This window comes from Lissotriton helveticus, chromosome 1_2 (genome assembly GCF_964261635.1).
Source record: "Lissotriton helveticus chromosome 1_2, aLisHel1.1, whole genome shotgun sequence".
NCBI lineage: Eukaryota > Metazoa > Chordata > Amphibia > Caudata > Salamandridae > Lissotriton > Lissotriton helveticus.
This window is the reverse complement of record NC_136058.1, coordinates 231,812,671-231,832,271: the sequence shown is the minus strand read 5'-3', so window position 1 is coordinate 231,832,271 and position 19,601 is coordinate 231,812,671. Positions and strand designations below refer to the sequence as shown.

The window sequence follows — 19,601 nt, the reverse complement described above, 5'->3', positions numbered from 1 at the left end:
TCCTGTTTCCACCAAAGCGCTCCTGCACTCTTCTTGGCGGGTGCAGTAAAGAACGGTGGTGGGTCCGTTCACAAAATTGAAGCTCTCGTGTTCATGAACACACCACACTCACGGGGGGTTTTCAGATAAGGCGTTTATTTTGCAGCAGCGTGCTGTATAGCTATCAGGTCCAAGAAAAGCCTCCGATGAATTCAAAGGCCGGGGGTTCGTCTGTTTTCTTTCCGACGCGTTTCGAAGGTCCTGCCTTCTTCCTCAGGGATAGACGAACATGACATATGGTCACAGGTACGAGTCCACTTTTGTACATGACACGCCCCCAGCGGGCAGTGCTTATGCCGCAGTGTCTTGTGGAACTTGTATGCTGGCCTCATTTAATTGCATATTGCATTCCTTGTCCTGGTCCTGTGCCGCTGTTAATAAACACCCTCTGGGCACCCCCTCGCCTACTACTGGACATCCCGGTCTTTGAAGAGAGGCGCGGTCTATATCCGTCATCCATTGAATCATGATGATTCCCTTTCACGGCTCCATACTCAGGCTGTTACAGTGGCGGTGCTCGGCGTATGCAGGGTTACTGCTGGGCTCCTGTTTCCACCAAAGCGCTCCTGCACTCTTCTTGACGGGTGCAGTAAAGAAAGGTGGTGGGTCCGTTCACAAAATTGAAGCTCTCGTGTTCATGAACACACCACACTCACGGGGGTTTTTCAGATAAGGCGTTTATTTTGCACGAGCGTGCTGTATAGCTATCAGGTCCAAGAAAAGCCTCCGATGAATTCAAAGGCCGGGGGTTCGTCTGTTTTCTTTCCGACGCGTTTCGAAGGTCCTGCCTTCTTCCTCAGGGATAGACGAACATGACATATGGTCACAGGTACGAGTCCACTTTTGTACATGACACGCCCCCAGCGGGCAGTGCTTATATATATATATTACCTAATGGCGGTCGCCAGTAGGTAGTTATAGTTAGGACCTATTTTCCATAGGAAATCCGCAACATTCTATTCCGGTCTGCTCCTATCCTGAAAGTTTGGGGTGATTCGTCAAGCGGGGGCCGAGAGAAAAAACAATTATATATACATATATATATAGTTAATTTATGTCGATTCCAGGTTTACCACTATTTTAAAAAGTTATACCTTTGGGGAGAGACCCAGCAAACCCCCCCATTTTTTATTATCTTTACCCCCCCCCCCAATCCTAAAAAATACCCTTTCAATCCATTACCTTTACCCACCCCTAAACTCTAACAAGCATTTGCAATGCAATCGGTCTCGCCTTTGGGACCTTATATGTATTTATCACATTAACCTGGGGGCTGAAACATCTACTGTTCTTTAACATGGAGGGAAAGTAAGCAACAAACTGCGGAGCATGCCTGGTATGGGAACACATGGAGTGAAATATTGCCTAGCAGCGGGAAATGGCATGGTCTAAATCTCTGCTTTTAATATAAAATCGGTGGTCATATCACTGAAAATGTAAGATTTGAAAAAAATATTGTGTATGGATGTTCCTGAAATACATATTTCTATGGCCTGGAATCTGGGGAACTCTAAAGCAATTCTGGTATTTTACTGACCTCTGCTGGTCATTTTCTACCAAGAAAGTTAAATAGAGGCAGCTGAACTGCCAAGAGATGCCATGTCACGGGACACCCCCAGCCCCTTCTGGCTTAGACCTAACAATACTTTGAGACTAAAGCCCAGGTCGACCGTCCAATATATACAGGCCGCCCCGGTAAATAAACATAGCGTGTGATGGAGAGTGAAACTACAAGTCCCAGAATGCAAAGCAGCGTTGACTGACAGCACGACTGATTTAATGTGTCAAGTCATGGGGAAAGTTGTGTAGCCCCCAATTAGTGTTTTTTTTGGTATCTAGAATTCTACGGGGTTGCAAGGAGCAGCGTTTAATGAATCAGTTGCAGGTGCGATCTGGCCTCAACTGTCTGCGTTCAGGACCACACATTCAGGCTTGCAGAGAGCACTGAATGCACCTCACAGATATAATGAGGACAACAAATTCCAGGTGAACCAAGGAAAAACAAAAGTCATCAATGTCAGGAAATACTCTAATTTTTTTTTTATATTAACACGAACTAGGGGGGCTACAAATAATTACAGTAAGGAAATACAACTATCTAGGCGTTTGGTTTTCTGAAGGAGCTAAACCAACTGCACACCTGAAGTATCTAACCTCAAAGGGAGCAGATGTCGTCTACAGACTGAACCACTCTTTACTACTGCATGAGCAGAGACATGTGGAAGGCACTGGAAAGGAGCACGCTGCACTTTATCCCCTACCCCTGTCCCAGGACTTCTGAACAGAGTCCTTTGAAGCAGCTCCCTGGTCGTTGCTGGCGAGGGGAGGGGCCCGCAAAGGCATCCCTGATCAAGCGCAGGAGCGCTATTTACACTGGTGAGCATTCCTGCAGCTCAAGATGCGCGCGGGGCGTACCCGGCCCCGGGCCAAGACAGGCCCGTTTTAGCTTGTCCGAGACCTAACGAGGCCGGACTGGGCCATACCATTAACATCTCCTGATATGACTTTTGTACAGTCGGGTGAACCCCTCAAGCTTCTATCGTGTTACATATAGCCCAGGACTACCTTAATTTACAACCCCAAAGCCGCGAGAACACTAGCCACCCCTTCTTTTCCACCCGAGTGGAAAAAATCTGGTAGTAGTGATTCGTGTTACAACCACTGTTCCATCTGATTGACAGCACCAGGGCTCGAGTGGGGGTACCAGGCGGGTGGACGGCGTCCCCCTACTTATTTTACTGGGCTTTTACTAGTTGAACGCCGTCCCCCCTACCCAAAAGCTGGACTTTCAATTATGGCGTTACTTGCCCGCACGGCCGCCCCATCGATTTCCCTTTACCCAGTGACTCGAGAGATCCGTGCGATTGGAATTTTACCTGCATTATTATTATTATAATATTATGCATAACGCAAAGCAAGGAGAGTTCTAAAACCAGGACTGGCTGACGTCTCCTACATTACAGTGGAAAACTTAAGAGCTCGATAACTGGAGCAAATGGAGCCACACATTGACTCTTTGGCCTCTCTGGGGCGAGATCAGAGCTCATTCAGAACGCTGCTCACGCGCTGGCTTCTCTGATGCCATCGCATCTAAGGGGTGAGCGAGGGGAGGCAATGAGTCTGATGGTGCAAGCCACCTTTCGTGATGTCACTTCCTGTCGTGATGTCACTTCCGGTGACAACCTAACTTGAACCGTCCCCCCACTTCTTTTTTTAGGACTTGTGCCCTGGACAGCACTATAGTCCAAGGTTCATTATATTGTCTGATCCTTTTCTCTCCTGGATCCTGTAGAGGGGTTTCAACTATCTCGATGGTGTCTTATAGTCACTTCAGGGCCACAGGAACCCCCCGCCCCCACATAGCCAATATCCCGCAAATAACACACAGACACCAGTGTTGAGATTGGGAAATATTGCTGCAGGTTTTCTTTTAGAACGCGCAAACTAGACCCGAACGGAAACAGGTATCAGGGCGCATTACATATTTCGAAGTTCGTTACATGTTTACATTTTCCAGTTACTTTCATTATAGGCACGGGGAGATTAAGTGACATGCCCAGAATCGCAGAGGTTTTTTGGCGTCGTTGTCGAGACTCGAACCCAGTTTCCCAGGTCAGAAGTCATGCGCCTTAGCCGTTAGGCCAACTCCTCTCCGTATTTCAGCGTACGTGCGAGCTGCTGGCGGACCATGATGCGTGGGGGTAATCTGGGTATCATGCTATGAGGTCGCCCACGTGCACCCCACACATTACCCCCACACGACCTCAAAACTCTTTTTGGGCGTAGGCCCTGCTGCGTGATACTCGCACACCCATCCATGGTGTAGTAGCGAGGCCACCTACTTATTAAGCCCCCTTTGTACCGAGACCGTCTTTTATGCACGCCACCCCTGTGATCTCTTAAAAGATGGCTCTCAGTCTGCTTAACATGAACTTCGTGCTCGCGCTCATCCTGCCCCCCCCCCCGTGCACTAAGCAGCAACGTTAGGCCGAGGTGAGGGAGCACCAACAGGGGGGGGTACACATCCTGCATCACATCCAGCCCCCCAACGCCGCACAAGGGCAATGCAGGCACCAGACAGCAGTGCAGAAAACAAAGGACCAACTATCGGCCCCTGCCCCCCATGGCCCGTGAGACGACAGATTCGCCACCCTTCTGGCATCTGCACACGGGACTGGGGCATAGACTTACCCGGCACCGAGCACATGGGGCCCACCGCCAACAACATAATTCACTGGGTCGCCCACTACATGTGCGATGGACGTGGGGAATAACGGACGCGGGGCAGGGAGGAGGAACCGCGTCAGCACACCCCTACCACTAAAGGCAGGGACGCCCTCGGCGCGCATGTACACGCACGCGGTCCCAAGCAGCTGCGGCTGCGACCCCCAAGCAACAGCGAGGACAACCCGATGCAAACCTTCACGGCAATGGGGCCGCTCAAGCTCGAGCAAACAAGGGGGGGAGGCACGGAGAACTCCGGGCATCACGGCATCATGGCCCAAGTCACCCCGGCAAAACATGCGGGCAACACGACCCTCGACCACCGCACGAGGAAAGTGCATCGAGTGCCACAGGCGGGGACGACCACGGAGCCGCCATGCACGCCTCGCCGGCTCGGAGTGGAACCGGGCCCCCACAACCAGGTGGCGGCATGGAAGGCGCCCACTCGTGCCATAGGCCCCGGGCCGACCACGGGTGCCACTCAGCAGGGTTTCCCCCCTACAACAAGAGCGACCCCAGGGCCGCCAGTGCGCTTGGCCATTGGGACGCTAAACAGCAGGGAAGGGGGTCCCAAGTGCCTGGACTCTAGCACGAGGGCCCCCAACAAGCTCATCGACCCGCTCCGGACAGTTCTGACCCCCGGCGATGCCATGCGGGGACGGGAGGCCTGTGGCGGATTTACGCCCGATAAGGGGGGCAAGGCGAGGCCAACCCGTGGGCCTCCTGCGACAGCGAAATACTGCCAGGCAGGAACCCGTAACCCCCTCCTCCACAGCGGCCCGACGCTAAGCGGGCCGCCTAGCCATCGCTCTGTAACCTCAATGGAGGGAGTAGGCGGGGGGGGGGTAATGCCCGCAGGCCTCAGGGCATGGGTCACTCACCGTGTCGAAGCCCCGACGAAAGAGTGTCCCGACGTGTCTGCCGCAACGTCCGGAGCGCCAAAGAGGCCGCACAATGGCTGGGGGGTGAGATATACCCTCACCCTGCCCGTGCCCCCGGACGTGCGTCACCAGACCGCCCCCCTCCACCAAGGCAACATGCCCTGAGGAGGGGTGGCCAACTTACCAGCTGGGGGAGGGCGGGGGCAGCCCTCCGTGACTAAGGGCCCGCCCTCCTGATGGCCACCGGGTGGCCTCGGGCAGGCGCAAAGTATTACTGTATATCATCCGCTAGCAGGTCCTCTTGCGCACAGGCACCGTGTGCGGGGGATTAAATCACCCGAACACGAGGTGAGATCTTTGATATACAGTGGCCGCCCGAGTTTGGGGAGGAAGTAGTAATGGGAAAGAGGAAAACAGACATGACATCCAGGGCAGGTGGGGGGGACACAGAAGTCGCTTATGAAATATCTCTCTGGGGCAATTGGAACCATGAGAAACACATTCATACAGTGGAAGTAACATTAAATCAGGGCATCAGAGCTAGCGAGGAGCCCATGGGACACGTAAACCCTGTACATACAGAGCCTTGCCCTCTCCACCTGACACAGGATACCATCTAAGACTTGACTGCACAGGTAAATAGGTGTGTGCAGGACATGTCGGACATTGTCTATGCCTCTGATCTCAAACGAGAGAACCAATCAACTTCTAAACTACCTAGAAATCTAGACACGTCTGTTGCGTCCCTGCATTCCAACGCATCTCGCACTAACCCGAAGGCAAAAGGGATAAAGAGAAAGAAATTGAATACTAAAGCCAAACCTCAAAAAGTTGAAAAGGGGTCAATAGGGCCACTAAATATGCCCCCTGATCAAAACAGCCACATGAAGATTTTCGAAAAAATCTGCCTTAGACTAGACGCCCTTCATAATACAGTTGTAGTGCCCTTAGAGAAATTGTTGGCCAGGGTAACAGCCATCGAGGAATTACTTAAAAAAAGTAATTGTGCAAATCCCATTAATCCCTCAAATAATCCACAAACCCCACAGCAGACGGAAAGGCAGTTCTTATTTCCCAGGTCGATAGTATACAAACCTCAGTCAAATATAATCAGCACAAATCATGATGATGCTTTAGCCCATAACAAGCCTAGAGTAAACCAGCCGCTGCCTACTCCCAGAGCAACATCCACGGTTATGGAGGAGGTGATACTGAATTTGCCACCAGAGGCTACCCCATATACCATAATACTGGCGAACATACCGCATCCTTCTACCCAGGCTAATGAAACATGGGAGGCGGTTCGAGTTGGTGGCAGCTACTCCCCGCTGGCGCTGAGCATTGTAGTCACTGAAACGCAGCCCGTTTTCAGAGGCTGGAAATTATTTTACGCACTCTGCGCTGTGTATTTTGGCAGACGCTTTATTTTAAAACTTATTAGAACTGTTTCTGAATATTGTAGGATGTTTTTAATAGCACTCTGAAAAACGAGCACTCACTTGCACTCACCTGTGACCCTAATTGTTGTCCCGTGAACTGTTTCCGCCTAATCCTAAGGCAACCGGCACTCTAGCCAATCGCGGTTGTCGAGGGCGGGACAGGGGCGGCACCTCACGGAGCGTCGAGCGGTTAGCGCTCTAGACCTCCGCTTCTTGAGGGTATTTAGGTTGCGAGGAAGCAGACGTTCCACGCGGTTCGAGTTGGTGGCAGCTACTCCCCGCTGGCGCTGAGCATTGTAGTCACTGAAACGCAGCCCGTTTTCAGAGGCTGGAAATTATTTTACGCACTTTGCGCTGTGTATTTTGGCAGACGCTTTATTTTAAAACTTATTAGAACTGTTTCTGAATATTGTAGGATGTTTTTAATAGCACTCTGAAAAACGAGCACTCACTTGCACTCACCTGTGACCCTAATTGTTGTCCCGTGAACTGTTTCCGCCTAATCCTAAGGCAACCGGCACTCTAGCCAATCGCGGTTGTCGAGGGCGGGACAGGGGCGGCACCTCACGGAGCGTCGAGCGGTTAGCGCTCTAGACCTCCGCTTCTTGAGGGTATTTAGGTTGCGAGGAAGCAGACGTTCCACGCGGTTCGAGTTGGTGGCAGCTACTCCCCGCTGGCGCTGAGCATTGTAGTCACTGAAACGCAGCCCGTTTTCAGAGGCTGGAAATTATTTTACGCACTCTGCGCTGTGTATTTTGGCAGACGCTTTATTTTAAAACTTATTAGAACTGTTTCTGAATATTGTAGGATGTTTTTAATAGCACGCTGAAAAACGAGCACTCACTTGCACTCACCTGTGACCCTAATTGTTGTCCCGTGAACTGTTTCCGCCTAATCCTAAGGCAACCGGCACTCTAGCCAATCGCGGTTGTCGAGGGCGGGACAGGGGCGGCACCTCACGGAGCGTCGAGCGGTTAGCGCTCTAGACCTCCGCTTCTTGAGGGTATTTAGGTTGCGAGGAAGCAGACGTTCCACGCGGTTCGAGTTGGTGGCAGCTACTCCCCGCTGGCGCTGAGCATTGTAGTCACTGAAACGCAGCCCGTTTTCAGAGGCTGGAAATTATTTTACGCACTCTGCGCTGTGTATTTTGGCAGACGCTTTATTTTAAAACTTATTAGAACTGTTTCTGAATATTGTAGGATGTTTTTAATAGCACTCTGAAAAACGAGCACTCACTTGCACTCACCTGTGACCCTAATTGTTGTCCCGTGAACTGTTTCCGCCTAATCCTAAGGCAACCGGCACTCTAGCCAATCGCGGTTGTCGAGGGCGGGACAGGGGCGGCACCTCACGGAGCGTCGAGCGGTTAGCGCTCTAGACCTCCGCTTCTTGAGGGTATTTAGGTTGCGAGGAAGCAGACGTTCCACGCGGTTCGAGTTGGTGGCAGCTACTCCCCGCTGGCGCTGAGCATTGTAGTCACTGAAACGCAGCCCGTTTTCAGAGGCTGGAAATTATTTTACGCACTCTGCGCTGTGTATTTTGGCAGACGCTTTATTTTAAAACTTATTAGAACTGTTTCTGAATATTGTAGGATGTTTTTAATAGCACTCTGAAAAACGAGCACTCACTTGCACTCACCTGTGACCCTAATTGTTGTCCCGTGAACTGTTTCCGCCTAATCCTAAGGCAACCGGCACTCTAGCCAATCGCGGTTGTCGAGGGCGGGACAGGGGCGGCACCTCACGGAGCGTCGAGCGGTTAGCGCTCTAGACCTCCGCTTCTTGAGGGTATTTAGCTACTCGTCAGCCCTAGCGCGCAGCGATGGCGCGCAGGGTAGGCGCCATCGACTGCGCCGAAGACGAGCCAAAGACCAGCCCGTCTGTGCCCGTCCGGGCCAGGTCGGGACACGGGGCAGGAAACGCTGTCAGAGGCATGCTCTCGGCGGGCCAACTAAAAGCTCTGCGCCCCTGTACAAATAACAAATGTACTATTTTAACTCCTGTTTCAGCGGGCTCTCAAAGCTGTCCTCACTGTGCTTTTGCCTTATCCAATTATCAGCCCTACCCAGACGTGATACACAAACGTAGGATTCCGTCCCCAACAGTGGCTCAGAACACTTGTTCTTTTACATTCTACACTGTTAACTGCAGATCACTGCCTCAGCACAAAGCAGACATCTACCATCTTCTAATAGAAGAAAAACCATGTGCGGTTTTCCTTACAGAGACATGGCTGCACGATGGTGCTGGCCCAGACGTAGCGGCCGCATTACCTTCTAATTATGCTATCGCTAGAGTCGATAGGGAAAGACAGGTTGGAGGGGGGATTGCTGTAACTTTTAAAAGGGAATTCAATTGTGTTTTCCAAGCGGTTAGCATCCCTGGATGTGAAGCAGCATTTTTTAAAATTGCACTGAACCCTAATTTTACTTTTTCTGGTTTTTTAATTTATCGCCCTCCTGGAAGCAGTAATATTTGGGCTGCGAACTTGGCCAATGTCATCTCACCCTATTTTCTGAATGCCCAAAATCTGACCCTACTGGGTGATTTAAATCTCCACCTGGAGGATACATCAAATAGCACGGTTGCTAACTTTCTGGAAGATTTGAACACTCTTAACATGACATTGCGGAATGAGGGACCCACTCATCAAGCTGGCCATTTGTTGGATCCCATAATATCCAACCTACACGAACTAAAATGGTTGAAAACCGACCCTATTTGTTGGTCGGATCACTTTTTAACCCTTTTTAGCATTTCCCCTACTGATCCAAAGCCGCCACCTTTGGCTCGGCCCCCAATTCTTATGAGAAACTGGAAAAGGCTGGATCTGTCCGAGTTGCAGAATGCACTAAGGACTCACCCCCCCGTCTTGGGCACTGACATGGAAATGATAGCGCGTGAAGCCCATACCTGGTTGGAGAGAGCAGTAGACATCTGTTTGCCCGCTACTAAGTGCAGAGGTAATGTTCATCGCCCCCCAGCCCCTTGGTACAATGCTGAGTTGCAAGTAGAAAAAACCAAGTGTAAGGCATTAGAGCGGAAATGGCGACAGCACTACGATCCTCGAACAAAGGAAATTTATCGTAGTGCCAGAAACCTCTACCACAGAGCCTGCACTAGAGCCAAGGCCTGTTACATAACTGTGACTATCAACACAGCCGCAAACAAAGCACGGACTCTCTTTAGCACTGTTAAGGAACTGGCCGGCGCAAATTCCATGGCTGCCACACCTCCCTTGACCTCCCAAAAATGCCAAAATCTTGCCACGTTTTTTGTGGAAAAGATAGAGAAAATTATAGCCAACATAAATCCCCCGATGAGAGACGCTGGGGAAGCTCCGTCTCCACGCCTGGCAAACCAAACTGGACCACGGCTTGACTCTTGGCCACTCATTTCCTTGGATACCCTAAAATCCTTAGTTGTGTCCATCAAATCAGGCTCTCCATGTGATCCTCTCCCCATCAACATCTTGAGGCAGCTGGACAATCCAGCCCTGGGGACGATTGCTGATATCCTAAATGCCTCCATCCATCTGGCAACTGTTCCAGTGGCGTGGAAGCATGCCATGGTCAGTCCGCTATTAAAAAAACCGGCGGCGGATCCAGAGGTGTTGGCCAACTACCGCCCAATTTCCCTGTTGCCTGCGTTCTCTAAGATTTTAGAGAAACACATTCATGGTGTACTCTCAATGTTTACTGAGAACAATAATTTACTTCATTTTACTCAGTCAGGGTTTAGGGCCGGTCACTCCACCGAGTCCGCCCTCTTGGGAGTTACTGAAAAGATTAGGGGACTTTTGGATGAGGGGCAAACGGTTGCTCTGGTCTTACTTGATCTTAGTGCGGCCTTCGACACCATCTCACATAACAGACTACTTGCTAGGCTGAGTGATGATGGTGTCGGAGGGAAAGCGCTTGAGTGGATCGCGTCCTACTTGAGCAACCGGACGTTCCAGATCTCGTCCTCCCAAGCCCAATCTGACATCTTTCCATCTCCACATGGGGTGCCGCAGGGCTCAATTTTGAGCCCGCTGTTTTTTAATCTGTATCTCCGCCCACTCGCTGATTTAGCCGAGCGAATTGGTTTAGAACTTATGTCTTATGCGGACGATTCGCAGATTATCTTTTCCCTTACCAATGCAAAGCCTTCATCCCCATCTGCATTGAAATCAGGCTTGCAGGAAGTCTTCAGCTGGATGTCAACTAATCAGCTGAAGCTCAACGGGGAGAAGACGGAGATTCTTCTCCTAGGGAAAAAGAGAGATTTATGGCAGGACACACATTGGCCGCCCTCCTTGGGTGTTTTTCCCTGTCCGGCCACTCAAGTCAGAAACCTAGGGGTATGCATTGATGACTCTCTATCAATGAAACTGCAGGCAAACAAAGTAGCTGGCATGTGTTTTACCATCCTGAAATGGTTACGGAAGATCATTTGGATGCTGCCTATGGAGACCCAGAAGACCGTAGTCAATGCATTGATTACATCTAGGCTTGATTACGGTAACATCTTATACCTGGGCTCCAATCTAGCTGTGATCAGGCGGCTCCAACTGGTCCAAAATTCCGCTGCCAGGCTGCTTTGTAAGATCCCCAGGACAGCCAGGATTTCAAAGCACCTAAAGGATCTTCACTGGCTCAAGGTTGAGAACCGGGTTCGGTTTAAAGCATTGACCTATATGTTTAGGATCAAGGCAGGGACTGCGCCAAAGTATTTGCAGAATTTGGTTAGGCCATACATCCCTGGACGAAACCTCCGTTCTTCAAATGGAGCCAACTTTGTGGTTCCCAGATTTAAACTGGCCCGGATGGGGGGAAAGTCGTTCTCCCATTTGGGACCAGTCCTATGGAACTCCTTGTCTTTGGCCCTGCGTAAGGAGGAAAATTTTGCCAGTTTCAAGAAAGGTGTAAAAACCTGGCTCTTTAACAAATAATAGCAGGCTTTCAAATGGGGTTTTTTCTGCGTTTTTTGGTTGCTTTTTTCAGCTCTTACATCTGTTGCGCCGGGAAACCCTTTGTGGGTATCTGCGCGCATTATAAGTGCAAAAAATAAATAAATAAATAAATAAATTGAGAAACAAGGATCTCTGCTGGCTCGGTACAAAAACTGGGCTAACAGGCCCTGTTTGGTGAGTTCAAAATGGGGAGAAGAGTAGGATGGGTGGAGAGAAGGGAAAAAACACTTCCCGGCGACTGCATTGTTCTTGCACTTAGAATGCTTAGACTGATACGCGATATGCAGACTTTGTGACAAATAGAGGAATAAATGTATTGCCCCTTGGATATTTCTATCCTCCAATGAATCTCACTCACTACTATTCATAGCAGAGATTTATAAACCGCAATATTCAACATAAATTTAGTTTACCCGTATAAAACAGATTCAACATACTCCCATCTCTCAAAAAGATTTAGATTGACTAACTTCCACAAAAAGTAATGTTGACCAAAGCAGGACTGTTGCCAACCCTCTGACTGGCCTAGGATTGACCCCCCTTGAATCTAATGAACACGCTCACAACAATCAAAGTATTATAGATGTTCCATATGTTGGTTCCAGCCATCGCAGCTTACGATGCAGCAAACTAACGGCGATGCTGTTGGAGTTATCACTGTGCATTGTAATAATGAGCAGGGATTAGAACTGATAAATTTATCTATCCTTCATCCACATCGACTGAACAGTATCGCCCACCACCCCAGCGCTCCCACTGCTGAACTCGTTCACGACAAGAGCAACTTTCAGGAGGATTATAGGTCTAGCCTAACCAACATCCTTTTCTGGAACACGGCGGGCCTAATTTCAAAACTCTCTAACCCTGACTAGCTTGAATTTATAAACAGTTACAATATACTATGTATTCAAGAAACCTGGGTAGATGCTATACAGCACATCAATGGTTTTAAAAAGAAATTCACACTGGCCGTACCTGCCAGTCAATGGGAGAAAAACGAGTGGCTTATGTACCTACATTTCATACAGGATGAACGTAAGAAAGGTAGACTTTGTGGATTTCAATACCTATTACAAGGTCTTAAAAATGCATATTGATAATTCTCACTGCACAGTCCTAGTAAAGTTTTTACAATACATTCCCATTTTGCAAATGGGGATAGTCTTGAGGCACTTACAGAAGGACGTGGATAAAGTCCCCCAAAAAATCAAACAAAGATATTTGTATAATCTGGGGAGGGGACTTCAATGTAGGCTCTTGCACTCACGCCAAAGGAGGTAACTGTGGTTTAATACCTGATGACGAGAAAGATATTCTTCATTTTTTGCACTCCCTCCTTGGGGATCAATTAAACCAGATTGAATATACTATGGAATTGGGTTTTGCTAATTACCTATGCTCACCATCCATACATATTGGCAGCACATTCAATGGTCCAGGGAAGACATGGCTTGGCAGTTCGGGCTGGACTGTTCCCATGAGGGCCAGGGTCAGACTGATTTGTATATGGCCATGTCTGAACTGCGGTGGCGGAGTGAGCTACAGAATAATGATGGATTAAACCCAGATCAGTTGACTGGGGGTGAGTGCTTGCAATGTTCAACACTCCGTCCTTCATCCCCTTTGGTTTTGCGTGGGTTGTGTACAACCATAGATTATTTATTAATATCAAACAGATACGCTGACAGAATACATAATTTTAAAACTCACACTGTTGCATTTAGCGATCACTTTCCTATTAGTGTTACCTTTGACTTGTCGGCTTAAGTAATATCCAAAAGATTTATGGTCACCCCACCCACACAAGATATTGCCATTAATAGAACCAATGGATACACGATTAAGTGGGTGTGTCTAGATTCATTAAAGCTAACCAAGTCGCTCCTAAGCTGCTGTAAAACAGAATTTGATCTCTGTCTTGATGAGACTGCAATTCTTTCCGTAGAATATCACTGGCCATACAAAATCAATTACTATCGAAATCCCCCCCGCAAAAAACACTAATAAGATAGGCTGGTTTGACTCTAATTGTAGCAAAGCCATGCTGCCTTAAAAACCACCATATACAAGCCCAAGAGAGACCAGTAAGTTATAAAAAGGGCTAGAGCAGTGTATAAAACGTCACTTAAAGAACAAAAAGAAGCCATAAGAACTGAACTGTGGCAGGCCCTTAAGCAAGCATCAGACACAAAAGACATAAAAGGCTTTTGGAAGGCCGTGAACGCCCCATTTTTGGCTCCTAAAAATTTACCCAATATTGGAATAACGATTGGGGAGCAATAAGTGACCCACTTCTCTAGGCTATACAGTGACATTGTAGACACTCACCATTGTGAGGACCATAGAACAGGCCTCACGAGTTACCTCCCAATTGGCATCGATTTTAACCTGGATGAGGTGATTCTAGTCTTTAATGCGAGCATGGGAGGAAAAGCACTGGGACCAGATAGCATACCGGTGGATTTACATAAATCCTGCCCCTTGTTGTTGGGCCCACTTTTAATCATGGTTTTAAAGGCTTGCTGCACGCAAGACTTTACTCCAACCTGAACGGAGTCCATATTTGTTCCCATTCTTGAAAAAGGCGATTGTAGCAACGAGGTCTGCTAAAGACCCATATCTCTTTTGGATTCTCTTGTGAAAGTGGCCGGGTGCGTTATCTTAAACAGATTGCAGATGTGTGCAGAGGACACAGGTGTAATCTCAGAGTTACAGTATGGATTCCGTCAAGGATTAGGCACAGTGGAACAGGGCCTGAGCCCAAGTCTCATTCTGGGAAAATACATACCGGCCAAACAGGGGAGCCTTTATTTGTGTTTTGTCGATCTGAGCTCAGCTTTTGATTGTGTTAACCACTAGAGTTTTGGTGTATATTAGAGTCCATGGGGGTGGAAATGCCACTTATTAATTTTTTAAAGCAATCTTATCTAGACGCTCGGGCAGGCGTCCGCTACGGGAAAGCAGGCAAACTCAGTCACAACTTCCCTGTCAGGAAGGGGGTAGGGCAGGGGTATGTGTTAGCCCCGTCCTTTTTACCCTCTATATAAATAGCTTGGGTGCTACCCTATCGAGTGAATGCCAAGACCTACCTAGTATTGGCAAACGGCCAATTGGAGCATTGTTATACTCGGACAATGCTGTTCTTTTATCCTGAATGCCAATAGGTCTGCAGAAAATGGTTTCGAGATCTGTAGCCTATATTTCAAGATTAGATCTTAAAGTAATCATCATCAAAACATTTATCATGAAATATAGTAAGCCCAACATTAAGTTCAGAGACATCTTCATAAATAATAAACAATAGAATTTGCCAATTACTTTTCATATTTGGTAATCGTCTTCGAAAGAAGGGGTTCATGGATCAAGGCCATCAATACTAGAAAATTGCTATTTGCCAAAGCCATAGGTGCCTTGATAAACTTTGCCAGGAAACTAGGAAAGCGTCCTATTAATGAATTGCTGACAATTTACAAGGTCAAATGTACCTCAAATGCAATGTATGGAGCTCGTATTTGGGGCTATGTAAATGTAGAATCCATACAGCAAGTTGAGAAATGGTTCTTAAAATATCTTTTATCCATTCTGTGGAAAACGTGTAATATTTTACTTGGCAGAAGCGACAGCCATTTTGGCTGTGGTGTCCATTTAAGTTTCCTTTGTAATTCTTTCGTCTTTTTACTCTGCTTGTGCTATCTATTTTAGCTAAATTCCTGACTCAGCAAAAAGCAATGTACGTGCTGAGAGTTTGTAGCTGCCATTACACCCGTTAACTGTCAATCATTTACTGCTGTAATAAGCATTTCTGCTCCCCCTCCCACTTTGCTGACCATGTAGGTATTCATCTGCCCTTGTTTGCTGATAACTATTTCTAAAACGTGTCCTTCCTATTTCTGTTCACATGATTACACTGCACAAAATCTGTATAAAAAGGGCACTGGTTTGTGAAGCCAATGTACTACCTCAGGCAGCACTTGAGAGTGCTGTGTGGATGTGGTCCCACTCATGAGTGATTAATAAACGTCTTATTTATTTCCAACTCCAGTGCTGATCTCTATTTTGTTGTTGTTTGAACCCGTGGACAAAAGGGTGACCCTGCACCAATGTATCCCTAAAAAGGTATATTTCCACAGTTGGCGCCCGACTCGTGGGGGACCATTGGAGACGCGGCCATCCAAAGGAGTAGTCTTGACGGAGGATTGGAATTTTGCTGAGGAAGCGCACTGCACAAGAAGACCTTTTGTCTTTGCAGGCTGACGTGAATTTTCCGGTTTTCCCGATTTTACCTTCAATGTGGTGGCGCTTTCAACTGGGGTTTTCTTTGGGGCATCTATGAAGTGACCATTAGGTCGGCCAGAAATCAGCAGGTGGGAGTTGGAGTCTTCTGTTTGGTAAGGTCGCTAAAGCGGCACTCTCAATTTGTTAAGCCTGGGCTTTTTGTTTGGATTTGTTATTCATTCTTTGCAAAGTTTTAAGTCAGGTAGTGTGGAGATTTTTCTCCTTTTGAAATATTTTGGAGTAGTAATATTTTACACATATTGGTAATACATGCCTGTTTTCAGCACACACCCTAGGTGGTGTTGCTGCTCTGGTGTTACCACAATAAGCTTGGAACAAAGTCATCCGGCTCCTCCAGAGTAGACACCTAATAGAGACATGTATGTCAAATATGGTATTTCTTCCATAATGTACGTTCCACTGTGGAACAAATATACAAAAAAAGATTCTGATCTGTAATGGACAGTGAATAGGTCAAATAAAAAAAAGGTTCAATATGTAGGGCAGTGTTTATTTAAAAGAAAAAGTAGACGGGATATGTTTGATTGTGTGTGTATGTGGGAGAATGAAGTACGAGAGAGAATGAATTGAGCAGAAGCTATAACAGAGAAAGTACAACGTAAAACGATATATAAAAAGCGCTAGAATGTAAAAAAAAAAAGAAAATGAGAAAATATAAGAAAAAAAGATAGGGAACGTCGATTAGAGGTGAATGTCCAGTACCCTATTAGGCGCTCTATTTATCCCATACTTAATAAACCTCAGGATGACTGCATCCTATTAGAACGCCCCTCACCACGTATACTTTTTCCACTCCCACTTTCAGATAAAAACATTTAACATTAACAATCTATAAGAAAATGTCTGATTATGAAGTTCCAAAAAGTAGCCTGCTCATATCACACAATCAGCGAGGCAGCAGTGTGAACACATTATTCCAAGCAGAAGAGGGTTGAGAGGATGTCTGTGAATCAGTGAAGTGGAAACTTTTGAGAAGATGCATATGATGATTAAAAATGTTAGCATTTTATTCAAATATATTGGTCAAAAGACTTTCAAGTAATTGAAGAGGTAGCAGGGATAATGACTGGTAGCAAAAGCTTCATTCAATTTTCTTCAAGAAAACATGGATGCCATTTTTAGAACGGAGGACTAATTGAGGTATCATAATGGGAGGCTTGGATTCATCAGGCAGAATTTCAAACCGGAGCAGCGTCAAGGCCAGGACTACTTTCATCTCGTTCATGGCAAAGTTCTGTCCAATGCAGTTCCTGGGAAAAGAAAAGAAAAAAATACATTATCTTTTTAAACAAGCCACATATTTACTGTGTTCTTGGCAGACAAGGATAAAAAGAATTGTGGGATATTGTGATTTGTTTTCAGCTGCCTATCTTACAAACTGGCGTTTCTCAAGGATATCAATAATAAAAACATAATCTTGACAAAGGTGGGCATTAGATCAACACTTCCATCATTTTGGCAACGATAAGATCAGTAGGACATTTTGATTTACTCTGTTCTAGAGAATTGTTTCTTTTCAGATTTCGCTTGAAATCAGTGAAAGTATGAATGTACTCCTATGTACGTAAAATAACACCCATACAAAACAAGCATAGACTTAGTGACGGTGAAGCGCAGCAACATAAATAGACAAATACAAGGAATTATTACATAGGCACATGTTAATTATTAATATGTGAATGACAGCCAAACAATCCTTTTACCACAAACTTAATTTTCTACTCGTATCTCTTGAACCTAATTTGGAATATTTGTGAATCTTAGAACTCGACTTCGAGTTCCTTTTAGAACAGGTGCTATTTGCTGCACCTTTAAATATAGATATCCAGAGATTGAAATTTAAGAGGGGTGACAAAAAAAAGCACGTACTACAAGTTTTGCAGTGGGGAGCTACATGCAGGTTTTGGTGCATTATGCATTAAAATTTGCCAGTATTTAACCAGGGCTTCATCCGGCAAATATCAACAGACATAACCTTCTGATGGATATCTGGAGAAAAATCAGAGATGGCAAAAACACCTGACACTCGTAACAGAGGCCATAGTGTTACAAGCTGTGGTTATAACTAAAATGATCTTCCACAAGACATGAAAATTGTAATGTACCAAATGTGGATGAAATGCAGTAATTATGCAGGGAGTTACTGCTACGATTGGTGCTTCCCACCACAGAACAGTGTGTAACCAATACAGAAAATGTACTGTTCACAGGTGTTCAAAAGAACTGCACAGCAATGTAGTTGAACTGACCTAAGGTGATTGCTAAAAAAGAGTAGAGGGATATCAGAAAAGAACAGTGATGAGTCGAATTCCAATAACTAGAAGATAACATTGGACAAAATAGATTTCATCGAAATCGCTCACTTGAAAGGAGTGTACTGGTTGCAGTTAAGAACACACCACATGTGAATTTATATATAGCATCAAGATTGTTTATTTGCGAAGTGTCCCAAATTAACCTTCTCCTAGTTCAGTGAAAAATATATAATAACCCTTAGTGTAGCTCCTCACAAGATTTCTTTGAACAGGGCTTTCAAGTTACTTGATAAAGATGGTCAAGTTACACCGTTGTCAATTTCTTGAGTTTTTATGAGTTCTCTTCAAATATTGTGTTTTATCACAGTGTTGATCCACTATATAGAGGATTATTCCGATTGGCAGAGTCCGATCCCCATACCATCACAGATTATTCCATACTTCAAGTATTAATGTAGACATGGTGATGCCATCCCTTATTACTTCCCCATTCCAAATTCATGATAATAATTATAGAAATGCTTTGTACAATGTTAAACATCTTCCCTTTGATATTTGGCTAGGACTAGTTTTACTGTCAGCATCCATTCAGCCTATTTTGACAAATCCTCAGCATTACAGGCCTCTTTAGCATCTGAAGGCGCTCTACTTACAAAGGGGGAGACAAAAGAGAAGTTGGTGTGGGAGCTGTCAACATGGACGCCTGGTTTGGACATTGTGGGGCTTATTTACAAGCCCCTTGCGCCACTTTTGCGTCACTTTTCCCATGTTAAAAATGACGCAAAAGTGGTGCATGGGCCTTGTAAATCTGCCCCTGTATTTTTAGCCAGATCCCAACTATCATGTTAGAATTTTTGAATTTTGAATTTTAAAATATTTCTTAAGCACGCTTTTACCGGGACGGTTTCATGGCGCTGGATAGCAGTGTATCGGTGGAGGCCAAGACAAGAAACTAGGGTGCTACGGATCTGGAAAACAAAAACGTCTTGAGTAGTTTACGGAATTCCAGATAGGACGATGAGGTCCTAAGTGCAAGAGGGAGCAAGTTCCAAAACGATGGGGCCAGCACCGCGAATCTGGCCCCCCCGGACTTCTGCTTCCTAAAACGGGGGACTGACAAGAGAGCGTGGTGAGTGGAGCGGAGCTCTCTGGTCGGGAGGTAGGGTAAGATGGCTTCACAAAGGAAAGCAGGGGCAGTCCCAGCCCTAGCCTGATACGTGATGCAGCCCAGTTTAAATAGGGCCCTCTCCCTCACCGGTAACCAATGCAAAGACTGCAACAGAGGGGTCACATGGTTGGATTTAGAGAGACCATAAATCAGGCGGGCCGCCTGATTTTGTATCAGTTGAAGCCGGCGGATCAGGTAGGCCGGGGCGCCGTTGTAGATCACATTCCCATAGTCAAGGCACGATTGCACCATGGCCATGAGGATGAGCTTGAGTGCGGCGACAGAAAAGAATCGGGCGACCTTACGGATGGTGCGGAGGGAAAAGAAGCAAGCCGACACAACTGAG

The 19,601-nt window shown here is 46.7% G+C and overlaps 1 protein-coding gene across 1 annotated transcript in view; it reads right to left on the bottom strand.

Annotated features, from left to right (window-relative positions):
* Positions 1–16,301: 16,301 nt before the first annotated feature.
* The window catches only part of LOC144799989 (cytochrome P450 4B1-like), a 216,099-nt gene continuing 212,799 nt past the window's right edge, over positions 16,302–19,601 (bottom strand). Inside the window, exon 12 of the mRNA XM_078671646.1 lies at positions 16,302–17,082. Coding sequence (XP_078527772.1) covers positions 16,914–17,082 — 169 coding nt within the window. The 3' untranslated portion in view covers positions 16,302–16,913. The remainder of the gene's footprint in view (positions 17,083–19,601) is intronic.